Raw genomic sequence first — 13,158 nt, 5'->3', positions numbered from 1 at the left:
GGTTCACACAGGTTCTTTTCTGGTACTCCCAGGTAGATAACCGCTCGTGATGTCTCTGTTATTTCAATGAGGGAGGCCATGTTTTTAATTGGCTGTCCCCAGGCAAGCTCCTCACGAGAGCCCATACTCAGTCCCCAATGATCCCGTTTTTGAGCCTGGCTCTAGTCTGTGGGCCCTTCGTCCACCTGCCCAGGACTTCAGATTACAGCCCTGGGTCGAAGCACCCCTCAGTTTCCTCCCTACCCACACCAACTGCCTCCAACCCGGCAACGCAGGGCGGGTACTTTCCCACCTGAGTCCTTAATGGCTGGAGGTTTGGATGTTGTGTCGAGGCTTTCTTGAGGTTCTTCTCCGGTCTTGTTACGGAGACCATCCCGCCGACTACGCCACTGTAAATTAAGATGCCTTGACACAAGATGAAGGTTTGGGGGCAGCCACCCGTGTACTTGACCTTGGCTGCAAAATAAGCAAATTATTCCACACAATAGTGTACAGAATGAAGTCAAAAACAGAACTGATCAACAGAGGAAGGGAGCGGGTTTTTATAGGGAGGCTGGCAGAAGTGATTAGTCCTCGGGGGCTGGGACAGGAAGTGATGTGGTCCTCGGGGCTGGGACAGGAAGTGACGTCTTCAGAGCTGAGGCAGAAATGACGTTTCCGTATTCAGGTGGAATTTCCCTTGTCTGGTCTGCGGGGATAAAATAAGAGGGTTGAATGCACCCCACCACCCTCCGGCTGGGCATGGAAGTCCTTTCTTTTGGTCCCTGTGGCTGGCTCCCATGCGCACATGTGTGACAGTAGTTATAGATATTTATCTATATGTATTAGTGCTGGGCGGTATGACCAAAATTCTATATCACGGTATTTTTCAAAATTACACCGATTTCACGGTATTCAACGGTATTTTTTCCCCATGCACGAGTGGATGTTAACCACATTTTCCACTGCAATTACTGCAGTTGACCGGCTAAGAATAACCTATTCCACTGTCGTGAGAATTGTACATTGTACAAAAAAACATTTTAATGTGCACACAAGTATTAATACAGGTTTGCATGGCCCCATAAAGTTATAGTTTTCCATGGGGTGGCACTAATGAAGAGAAGGAATCACACTGCATGACAGATGCAGTCAAAATATAGAGCCTTTTTATTGAACAAATTATGCAAACAACTTAAACTATAATTTTGACAACATATTGTCAACCATTCAAAGAGGCATTTAGACTTAGTAAAATATCCAGAGGTGTTTGTCAAAAGTTGTATTGCACTGAACATGTCACAGAAAAGGACTAAATAGGTCAATCTTTTTTGTAAACCAGCTACACTTTCTGTTAATGTTAACAATCTCTCTCCACTGACATGTTAAAGTGACTTTTTAAACAACTTTACCATCATTAAACTGTATAATATTTAAACTACAGTAAACCCTCCTCGATCGCGGGGGTTACATTCCAGAACCCCCCCGCGAAAGGTGAAAATCTGCAAAGTAAAATCCATATGTTCATATGGTTATTTTTATATATTTTAAGCCCTTATAAACTCTCCCACACTATTATAAACATTTCCCGCACAATTATACAACATAAACCCTTTGTATTCTCTTAGATATTACGTAAGATTCGTTGAAATTATGTATGTAAACACACTGTTTATATACAGTAAAACCTAAATATTAAAAGATATTGAGCGTTTCCGATATCACATGTTACAGCCATTACGACAGACAGGCCACCAGCAATAAATACGTACAATGCAAGAAAAATTGTATAAAATGTGTGTACAGTTACACTAAACTATGTACATGTAATAAGTACTGTATGTAGAAAATTAATTATGGTTACTCACCAACAATGACACGACGACTTGTCCGATAACGATGAGTTTAATTTTACTGCACAACAAAGGATAGCGTTACAGCTCTTCTAAAGGAGCCTCTTCAGGCGATTGTGTAGCACTGCCATTGTTCTCCTTCCGGCAGTCTTCACTCCAAATCCCTAAAGCAGATTCCATCTGGACTACTGCCTTATTACGCCCACTTGCAACTCGTTTTGTGCCCTGGTTAAAGGACACTGTGGCTGTAGATCTTTTCCTCCTTTTTAAATAAAAAGAATCGTGGACCCATTGATGCCGTAATGGTGTCCTGCAGCGGTGTAGCTGTTCCCTTCCTTCAACATATGCAAAACTTTCACCTTTTCGGCAGTCGTTAGCATCTTCCGTTGGCGCTTGGGCACGGCCCCTGAAGCAGTAGCAGGAGCACGTTGATGCTGAATGAGCGAGACGAGACTTCCTGGTTAATGCAAAGCGGAATCAAATTCAGCGCTCCGTCGCTGAGCCAATCAGCACACAGGAACTTAACTGCGTGCTCTGATTGGGTAGCTTCTCAGCCCTCCGCCAATAGCATCCCTTGTATGAAATTAACTGGGCAAACCAACTGAGGAAACATGTACCAGAAGTAAAAAGACCCATTGTCCGCAAAAACCCGCGAAGAAGCAAATAATCCGTGTTATATATTTAGATATGCTTACATATAAAATCCGCGATAGAGTGAAGCCACAAAAGGCGAAGTGCGATATAGCGAGGGATTACTGTAATAAATAATAACAATAAAATAAATAATAGTGCAACTTCCAGTAATAATACTATTACTTCAAGGCTTCAAGTCCAGGTACATTACACAGTATTCATTGACCAAATAAAAATAAAGTAAAACAAGTGCAACTTGGTGATGACATCTTTACCAACTGAACCATCATTAAGGCAAACTGCATGGTGGGCTGACTGTCTTTGCAAGACAGGTGTGACCATTGCAGTGAGACACAATCTGGTCTGTCCCTCGTGTCATCATAAGTGTCGGTCATCCCAGGCGAACGTTGCCATGGGTGCATCAGCTACAGGAACGTGTTCAGCACCACGATCAGCTGTTGCCGGTACCTCACTTTCGTTTTCAACCTCCATCTCCGGATCACTTGCATCAAAATTGGAGTCCGGCAAATCAGAGTCCGATTCAGCGACAATACGAAAAAAAGTCATCCACGGATTATTTTGCTTTGAGCGTTCATTTTTGGTATCTCTCCACATGGCATTTCAAAGCTGTTTGCTCTTCGCTACTCATGCACGCGCAGGGAATCGAGGTCAAATCAACAAAGCTAACATTCCTTCTAGCAAAAGCGTATCGAAAAGCGCTGTAACAACAAGATCACTGATCTCTTATCGATCGCTAGCGGGGCTGAGACATCTCACTATGTGAGAGTTTCTGGCAATGTATCATACTGCATCGCTTGGATCGTTCAGCCTACAGAAACGTTCCCTTGCCACGCCAACTTGAAAATTTATATTTTACACAATTTTATATAAATTACCGTCTCGCTTTCGACATCGTGACTTCGAAAAATCTAAGTTGAGCCATCGTAAGTAGGGGACTACCTGTACTGACTGATAATAGAATAGAAAACTGATTATACACACATTCATTGTACATTTCTTATTACTATGGTATGTTTTTACTACTATTACTTAAAATAGTTTATTATTTTAATAACTATTACATACCTATGGCTGTGTGAAAGCCTATGTCCAAAGCACTGGTACTCCAAAGCATGTTTGTGGCTAAGGTGGTGCAGCAAATAGCTTGTGTTGCCGCCTCCAGCGACAGACAACTTTAGCTCGATAGCATTTGCAGTAAATAGTTGTTTGGTCCACATCCGACCTTTTAAAACAAAAGTATCTCCAGACAACAGACATGGCTCCTCTTTTCGGCAAAAGTTCTTCTGTGTCATCATGTTCAACTTTATCGCCTGCTACAGCTTCCGTTTTGGAATGTTCTCTGTCCATTTTCACCGCTCAATACCTCCACTAACACATGTACTCCATTGCATGCGTGCTTAGCGGTGTAGCAGTGAATAAGGTCCCCCCCTTAAACAGTTTTCCGCTGCACCACATTCCGAACATTATTTAGGCTGTTTAAACCGGTGTTGCAGTATAAGAAAAATCCATATCATAACAAAAGTAAAAAACGGTTTTCGGTATGGACCAGTATACCGCCCAGCACTAATATATATGTGTATATACTGTACGCTGTTCAAAAAACATGAAGGGAACACTTAATCAACCCAGTCTAACACCAGTCAGTGAACCTTCAGGGATGTCGGTCTGTCCAGTTAGGAAGCACAAGCGACTGTGAATCAACGTCACCTGCTTTGGTGCAAATGAAAAGTGACAACAGGTGACCAGGAGTTTTGGTGTTGCAAGTGGTCTCTCCTTATCCTTCTTGACCGATTCTTCTCTAGTTTTGTGTTTTGCTAGTGTCTTTGTAACTACTGGTAGCGCGAGGCGATACCTGCAGCTGATTCAGGTTGCACAGGTAGTCCAACTACCTGACCTCAATCCATTACAACACCTCTGGGTGGGACATTATGTTTGGACCCATCTGACACCTCAGACTGTCCAGGAGCTCAGTGATGTCCTGGTCCAGATCTAGGTGGAGATCCCCCAGGACACCATCCGTCGTCTCATCAGGACGTTGTCAGGCCTGCATACAAGCACGTGGGGGGCATACAAACTACTGAGTACGATTTGGAGTTGCTGCAATGAAATTTTGGCCAAATGGACTCGTCTGCCTGCTGCATCATAATTTTTTCCCTTTGAGTTTTGAGGTGTCTTTTGAATTCAGCCCTCTGTATGTTCATCATTTTCATTTCCATCCTTTCGTTCCTAACACATCACCATATCAGTCCATAGCAGTAGAGAGAACCAGCAAGATTTGTTTTTCCTGTTGAGATCTGATGGGTTTTCAAAGTTGTTTTGTCTTGGTAGAGTAATATATTGCTCTACTTTCCCCTATTGTATTATTAATATGTAGCCTTTGTCAGAATGCCTAATCTCACAGACTTACCGCTGTTTATAAGATATTATAGTATACTAGTCATTTAGCCTGTTACAATAACGGGCGCTAGAACAGTAGTGCATAAACATTAGTAGGAACAAGTCTATATTAAATGGCAAGGGACTTTGACCTCATTCTTTTTGTTGGTCGTATTTTTCTTTCTTTCAGCCTTTCTTTTGTTGATGTTTACTTGCTGAGCTGACCGTTCTTCGTGGGCTGCCGCCGTGTATTGTGTGTCTTTAATTTTCTGTGACAGTAATACTGTCTTGTACGGCTCTATTCAATAAGGGCGCGTAGATAATTTAGTTCAAATGGCTCTGGGATATGTGATGAGCAACAGGTGCAGATCTTTATTTACGCGCGCCTTTATTCGCTGCGCCCAATTGAGGTTGTCCTTTTGAGGCTCGCCTTTTTGTGCGCGCCCTTATTGAAGGATACCGTCTTGTACGTCCGCTGTCTTGTACGTCCGTAATATACCTTTAATTTTCTCTGGCGGTAATATGCCTTTAATCTCCTCTGACAGTAATACTGGCTTGTATGTGGCTGTAATATGCTTCACTGTATTGTGTACCTTTAATTTCCTCTCGCAGTAATACTGGGTTGTATTTCCGTAAAACGCCTCTAACTTTCTCTGACAGTAATATCGCGCATAGCACCGTGCTCCGCACATGCGCACTTCACCAGAAGACACCCACACACGGACACCTGGATGCACATACGAATTTTATTTATATATAGATAACTTATCCCCACCTTCCCTTCTATAGCTATAACCTCAGGCAGTTAGATGTAGTAAAAAGACAAGCAGGAATTAAGTTACACATAAAACAATGTATTATTGGTAATATTCAGAAAAGCCAAGCAAAATGACACCTTTTATTGGCTAACTAAAAAGATTACAATATGCAAGCTTTCGAGGCAACTCAGGCCCCTTCTTCAGGCAAGATGCTGAGTTGCCTCGAAAGCTTGCATATTGTAATCTTTTTAGTTCGCCAATAAAAGGTGTCATTTTGCTTGGCTTTTCTCTACATTCATAATGGCTAACACGGTACAACACCCTAGTACTATTGGTAATATTCATAAATGATAATAATATGCAAAGTACATTTGAATATTGGCAACCATACAACCTGATTAAATGGTGATGTGTAGTTTCAGGCGGCACACAGACTTGTTCATCCATCCATCCATCCATCCATTGTCTCCCGCTTATCTGAGGTCGGGTCGCGGGGGCAGCAGCTTGAGCAGAGATGCCCAGACTTCCCTCTCCCCGGCCACTTCTTCTAGCTCTTCCAGGAGAATCCCAAGGCGTTCCCAGGCCAGTCGAGAGACATAGTCCTCCAGCGTGTCCTGGGTCTTCCCCGGGGCCTCCTCCCGGTTGGACGTGCCTGGAACACATCACCAGGGAGGCGTCCAGGAGGCATCCTGATCAGATGCCCGAGCCACCTCATCTGACTCCTCTTGATGCGGAGGAGCAGCGGCTCTACTCTGAGCCCCTCCAGGATGACTGAGCTTCTCACCCTATCTTTAAGGGAAAGCCCAGACACCCTGCGGAGGAAACTCATTTCAGCCGCTTGTATTCGCGATCTCGTTCTTTTGGTCACTACCCATAGCTCATGACCATAGGTGAGGGTAGGAACATAGATCGACTGGTAAATTGAGAGCTTCGCCTTGCGGCTCAGCTCCTTTTTCACCACGACAGACCGATGCAGCGCCCGCATTACTGCGGATGCCGCACCGATCCGCCTGTCGATCTCACGCTCCATTCTTCCCTCACTCGTGAACAAGACCCCGAGATACTTGAACTCCTCCACTTGGGGCAGGATCTCGCTACCAACCCTGAGAGGGCACTCCACCCTTTTCTTAACTTGTTAGTTATTTAAAATGTCTCTAGTTAAGGCATCATTGGTGCGCTCAGCTTTTTTCAGAACAGGCCACAAGCCTGTTCAAATATGGCTGCTAAGCTGTGTGTTGTCTTCTTCTTCATCAGATGTTAGTAAGAGAGAGAGAGAGAGAATGTGGTTGAGCAAGCAGATTTATAGATTCTCTGTCCAACCCCTAGAGCCAATAGGACACCATGGTACTTAAAAGCTTCTGATCCAAGCCAATTCCAAACAGCCATACTTCAGACCAATGGGGGAAATAGAACATCTTAAAACCTGCCACCCCCCAAGACCATATGTTAAAGTAACCTGGCTTCCTTGCGGGGGTTGAAAGACTTTAGCAGAGAAACACTCGCCAAACTGGTTTAAAGCACACCCCCCGCAACTCTGTCGTAAAATTCAAAGAAACTCTGTCGTAAAGAGGGGCAAACACAAATGCCTCTCACCAAAGTAACACTAAATTACATTGCTTTGCCTAAATTACAAATAAAGACATACAAAATATTTATCAAGTTATATGCAAAATCGCACATCACAACAAAAGTATTCCTTTAATTTTGGAGCAGTTTATATATTAGAGAGAGAGATCAAAACTGGAAAAAAGGAGGTGTTCTAAAACGTTTGACCAGTAGTGTCACATGCACACAGTTTCTTAATTTATAATTAGTTATTTTGACTGACCATTCATTAACCGCACAATCTTCAAGATGGCTGAACTTTTTGGTTATCCCATTTGCCTTTCTAATTCAGCGCTTGTTGTAGATGTCCTGAACAGAAGGCAGACAGATGTCCGTCATATTCTGTGCCACCTTCACCACCCACTGCAGTGAGCTGAGCAGGTACTATACCAGGATGTAATCAGGCAAGTGAGGATGGACTGTTCTGTACACCAGTAGAGGTTTGTGAGAACAGATGGGGAAAAAATATGAGCTGTTGTGTACTCCTCTGAAGAAGATGAGATGGTGGTGAGCCTTTGTGTTTTGCCCACTTTCGATCATCGGTGGTTTGTCTTCTGCTCCCTGAAGTCACTGATTAGCTCCTTGGTTTTACTAACATTAATGGTCAGATTGCTGTCCTGGCACTAGTGAGTCAGCAGGTAGACATCTTGTCGCTGAGCCTTCTCATCATTGTGGGTTAGCAGTTCTATGAAGATGGTGTTATCACATAATTTAATGATGGAGTTGAGCCGAGTCTGGAGATATAGAGATAGCAAGGTGCTCAACACACCACCCCGTGGAGTGCCAGGGTTAAGAGTTGGGGTGTTGGATGTGATGCTGCCAATCCAATTGTGTTTGTAAGGAAGCCCAAAATCTCATTGCCGAGTGTGGCACAATGTCCTAAATTGAGAAGTCTGGTGGTCAGTTTCGATGGGGTAACAATATTTAACTAGCCAACCCGCGGCGTAGCATACACTGCATAATTATGTATTGATGGGTGAACACTTCCTGAAAGACACAGTTGTCCAAATGGGGTTGGTTTTGAGGATACGACTGTAGATGAATGAAAAGATGTAACTCTGGAGAGGGCAACATACAATGCAGCGTTTTACACGCTACATACAGCAATTCACATCGAAGTATAGACACTGCTAAGACCATGGAATACCCCTTGCAAACTGTTTTACACGCTGCATACAGCGATTCACATCCGTGACAAACATGCCTCTTCTTAGATAGTCCTGCCACGTCCACCCTCGTTCTCGAAGCATACACACCGCCTGGTCATGTGCCAGCTCGCAAGAGAAACTCACGGAGACCCGCCCACCAACTCTAAGACCATAGCATGTAAAACAGTTTGCGATGGTGGACGCGGTCATGCGTCATAACCGAAAAGAATACAGTGGAACCTTGGTTCACGACCATAATTCGTTCCGAAACTCTGGTCGTAAACCGATTTGGTCGTGAACTGAAGCAATTTCTCCCATAGGATTGTATGTAAATACAATTAATCAGTTCCAGACTGTACGAACTGTATGTAAATATATATTTTAAGTTTTTAAGGACAAATATAGTTAATTAAACCATAGAATGCACAGCGTAATAGTAAACGAAATGTAAAAACATTGAATAACATTGAGAAAACCTTGAACAACAGAGAAAACTAACACTGCAATAGTTTGCGCAATAGCGCTACCAACCACTGGCTAAAAACACTTTTTTTTTTAATGAGTTTTAAGCACAGGGAAAAAAAATGAACATTTGAAAAAATCTGTAATTTAATAAACCACCAAGAAAAGTAACATTGCAACAATGCACACTACGAACCGATCGCTGTAAACAGAAGTGAAAACAAAATCAAGCCCAGTGCATTCTTTCACTGCCTTCCTACCTTATGAGTCCAGCCCCCTCTCTCTCACGCTGCCTGTGTGTGTGCGTCAGTCTCTCTCTCACGCTGCCTGTGTGTGTGCGTGTCTCTCTCTCGCGCTGCCTGTGTGTATGCGCGTCTCTCTCTGGCGCTGCCTGTGTGTATGCACGGCTCTCTCTGTCGCTGCCTGTGTGTATGCGCGTCTCTCTCTGGCGCTGCCTGTGTGTATGCACGGCTCTCTCTGGCGCTGTCTGTGTGTATGCGCGGCTCTCTCTGTCACTGCCTGTGTGTGTTCGCGGCTCTCTCTGGCGCTGCCTGTGTGTGCGCGGCTCTCTCTGGCGCTGCCTGTGTGTGCACGGCTCTCTCTGGCGCTGCCTGTGTGTATGCGCGGCTCTCTCTGTCGCTGCCTGTGTGTGTGCGCGGCTCTCTCTGGCGCTGCCTGTGTGTGCACGGCTCTCTCTCTCGTGCTGCCTGTGTGCCTCTGTCTCTCTCTGGCACTGCCTCTGTGTGAACCGAGATTCCACCGAGGTTGACTAATGAAAAGTCAACATGGCTCAGAGGTGCATGTGGAGTCTAGCAGAGACGAACGTGAATGACGCCCGGTGTTGTGAGTTGCTGTGTCCGAGTTGGTGGGCGTGGCTCTGCGAGTTGTCGTCGTATCCAATGGTCTTAGAGTTGGTGGGCGTGGCTGTCTTGCGTGCTTTCCATGGGTGGCTACTTGCCGGCGGCTTAGTGAATTATATATATAGATGTTGATCTGTAGTTTGTAAACAGAACTCTAACAGGGCATTTTTTTAAAATGTGCCAGGATGGTATAGCATGTCATGTCATATGGCACCCTCTGTGGATTGCCTCAAACGCTATGCATCACAATGTGGAATATTCCATGTGTCCTAGTAGCAGTCTCTCAATGCACTTCATCACAATGGTGGCGAGTGCCGCCTGTGTGCAGTTGTTCTGCTGGCTGGTAATTGGGATTTAGCAGCTTGTTGACTTTTTTCCAAATTCGAAAGGGCAGACTGCATATGCAGATTTCTTATTTCAGGAAAGAGAACCTTATAAACTGCATGCCTAAAACAAATTAATCCAAATGGCCGCACGTATTGGGAATGAGAGAAAGGTGTGCCTGAACAATGGATGTGTTGGGGTAATCCAATCAGCATGCCTGACGATGTTTTGCAGATATAAAATATGAATATTGACGCAACCAGACAAATAAAAACTGTTAGAACTGATGGTGAGTATTTAAGCTTTGGTTTCTTAAGTATGCATCACTGACTTCCAGTTGTCTGCATGTGGTCTTTAACCATGTACAAATGGGCTGTAATATCTAAAACTGTACATAAATACAGTAAAAGGCACCTTTTTCTATTACTAATTTGGTAGTGTTTTAATACTACATATTCCGTATCTGTAGTACTAGGGTGTTGTACCATGTTAGCCATTATGGATGTGGTGAGAAGTCAAGCAAAATGACACCTTTTATTGGCTAACTAAAAAGATTACAATATGCAAGCTTTCGAGGCAACTCAGGCCCCTAGTTATCCAATAAAAGGTGTCATTTTCTTGACTTCTCACCATATTCCATATCTAAACTAATGGTCTCTCTCTTGTCTTAAAACAGATTGTCAAGATAAAAGCAGTAACTTCCACTCTTCGCTGGTCATTCAACATCATGAAACTGTTAGAAAATCAAAGTTTATGTCGGAGACCAAGAATCTAACCACGTCCCATGGAAAAACCTCTTCAAATATGAGTGGCCTTCAGAACCACAATGGCACCCGCACAGGATTTCCAGTCGTAAACAGCCTGCAGCGACAGAGAAGAAACCGCCCGAGGGAGAAGCGTCATAGCTGCCCAGAATGTGGCAAACGCTTTTCTTACGTAAACATTCTTGAGAAACACATGAAAATGCACACGGGGGAAAATCCATTCATCTGTTCTGACTGTGGTAAAGAATTCCCAAGCAGAAGCAAGCTTCAAGGACACAGGAGGATTCACACGAGGGTCAAGCCACATTGCTGTTATGAATGTGGAAAACGATTCCCAGACATGAACAGCCTGGAAAGGCATGCCATAATTCACACTGGAAAGAAACCGTATTGCTGTTCCGAGTGTGGCAAGCAATATGCACAATTAGCTAGCCTTAAGATACACATGAGAATCCACACAGGAGAGAGGCCGCATTGCTGTACGGAATGCTCGAAATGTTTTGCCTGTCTAAGCAGCCTTAATATACATATGAGGACTCACACAGGTGAGAAGCCGCACAGCTGCTCGGAATGTGGGAAAAGATTCTCTCAGCTCGTTCACCTTCAAAATCACATACGGATTCACACAGGCGAGAAGCCGCATTGCTGCACCGAGTGTGGCCGGCGATTCTCGTGCAAAAGCAGTCAGCAGCGACACATGAAAATTCACACTTTAGAGAAGCCGCATTCTTGTTCCGAGTGTGGCGAGTTATTCTTGCGACTCAGTGATCTTCGCAAGCATCTCAGGATTCATACTGGAGAGGCTCTTTATAGCTGTTCTGTGTGTGGGTATCAGTTCTCAAAAAACAACAGCCTTAAGAGACATATGAAAATCCACACCGGAGAGAAACCACATGCCTGCTCAGAATGTGGGAAACAATTCTCGCGTAAAAGCGTGCTTCAGAAACACACCCGGATTCATGCTAGAAAAGGTGTCAAGTCCAGTACTGCCACTCCTCAAGAGCAGCTTGTAGATTCGTCTTCAGCTCAAGGTGGTGAAGAAGATGTCATGATAGATTGTGGGGATTTTCTATAACAATCTGAAGAGAGGGTCCGGAATTGATATGTATACACTGTACAGCAGGAGGCATTCACTCCTTAGAAATCCATTTCTTTGACTGTAGTATGGCTCATACCAAGACATTGTTTACCATTTGGATTTAGTAATAAAAGAAAGTGGTACAATAAAACAAAAATGAAGTTAGCTTGTTTTAATGCTGATGCTTTCCAATAAACAGTGGAATTGTTGTAATGAAGTCTTGTTATTTGTTCTTCACCAGGATTGCAGCGGGAGATCATCTTTTCTTTTTGTCCATTGGCAGGCTTCTACAGTACCTCTCTCAGTGCAGACTTGTTAGTTTACAACTTTTGAAGATTTTATCTTGAAATCAACCGTCAGGCAAGTACAAGCATTCCTATCAATCTAAGTACTGATGTGTGACTTTGAAAGGTGTTCACCCCCTTGGAATTTTTCACCTTTAATTCTTAAAACAATATTGAATCAGTGGATTTAATTGGGCTTTTTTGACATTGATCAACAGAAAAAGACTTTGTAATGTCAAAGTAAAAGCTGATCTTTGCAAAATGGTTTAAATTAATTAACATAAGCATTCACTGTCAGAAGCTGTGACAAGACTGACCAGGAGGACTGAGGGATTTTTTTTTTTTTTTTAATTCCACAATAGTACAAAAATAATAAGAAGTTGCACAAAAAATACAGTCCAGAGACAAAACTATTCAAATTGTGAAAATGCAAAGAAGTAGAATGTGTAAAACAATACAGAGGCTTCATACGGTCACTTTCAGTTCAGGTAACGGTATCAGCAGCCTTTTAAAAAAACAAAACAAAACTAGACTCTGTTTTAGCCCATGTCATAAATACAACCCCTCGAGAAAAAAAAAAAATCTCAGGAGCTGTATTTGGTTCTCATGAGCCTTAAGCCGCTCCTTAACATCAACCAACTGCTCTGCCACCAGGCACTTCTTAGCCTGGCGCACCTCTCACACTAACGTTTCCTCTCAAACCTCCGCTCCTCTTGCAGCCACAACTGTACTTATAAAGGCGTCTCAATTCCCTCGCTCAGCCTGTCTACGCATGGGGAGATACCATTTGAGGCCTGCAGGGGGAACCACACACCTCGAACAAAAATCAAAATATCCGACGGCAAAATACACATATTTAAACGCTAAATGACAAAAAAGTATATATAACTTCGAGGTTATTAAGACAGACCAAGAATACGTTACAGTGTACATACACTATTAAACCAAAATAGACTCCCCTATAGCTGTCTTTCTGCTTTCCCAGACACCCGCGACTGCGCTTAGCTTCGGCG

General features: G+C 43.5%; 1 protein-coding gene across 1 annotated transcript in view; it reads left to right on the top strand.

The window, feature by feature from the left end:
- LOC114644368 (gastrula zinc finger protein XlCGF26.1-like) overlaps positions 1–12,074 on the top strand; it is a 40,641-nt gene extending 28,567 nt beyond the window's left edge. Inside the window, exon 3 of the mRNA XM_028792509.2 lies at positions 10,696–12,074. Coding sequence (XP_028648342.2) covers positions 10,696–11,858 — 1,163 coding nt within the window. The 3' untranslated portion in view covers positions 11,859–12,074. The remainder of the gene's footprint in view (positions 1–10,695) is intronic.
- Positions 12,075–13,158: the final 1,084 nt, after the last annotated feature.

The sequence above is a fragment of the Erpetoichthys calabaricus genome, chromosome 5, assembly GCF_900747795.2.
Source record: "Erpetoichthys calabaricus chromosome 5, fErpCal1.3, whole genome shotgun sequence".
Lineage (NCBI taxonomy): Eukaryota > Metazoa > Chordata > Cladistia > Polypteriformes > Polypteridae > Erpetoichthys > Erpetoichthys calabaricus.
This window is presented reverse-complemented; position numbering and strand designations above follow the sequence as displayed.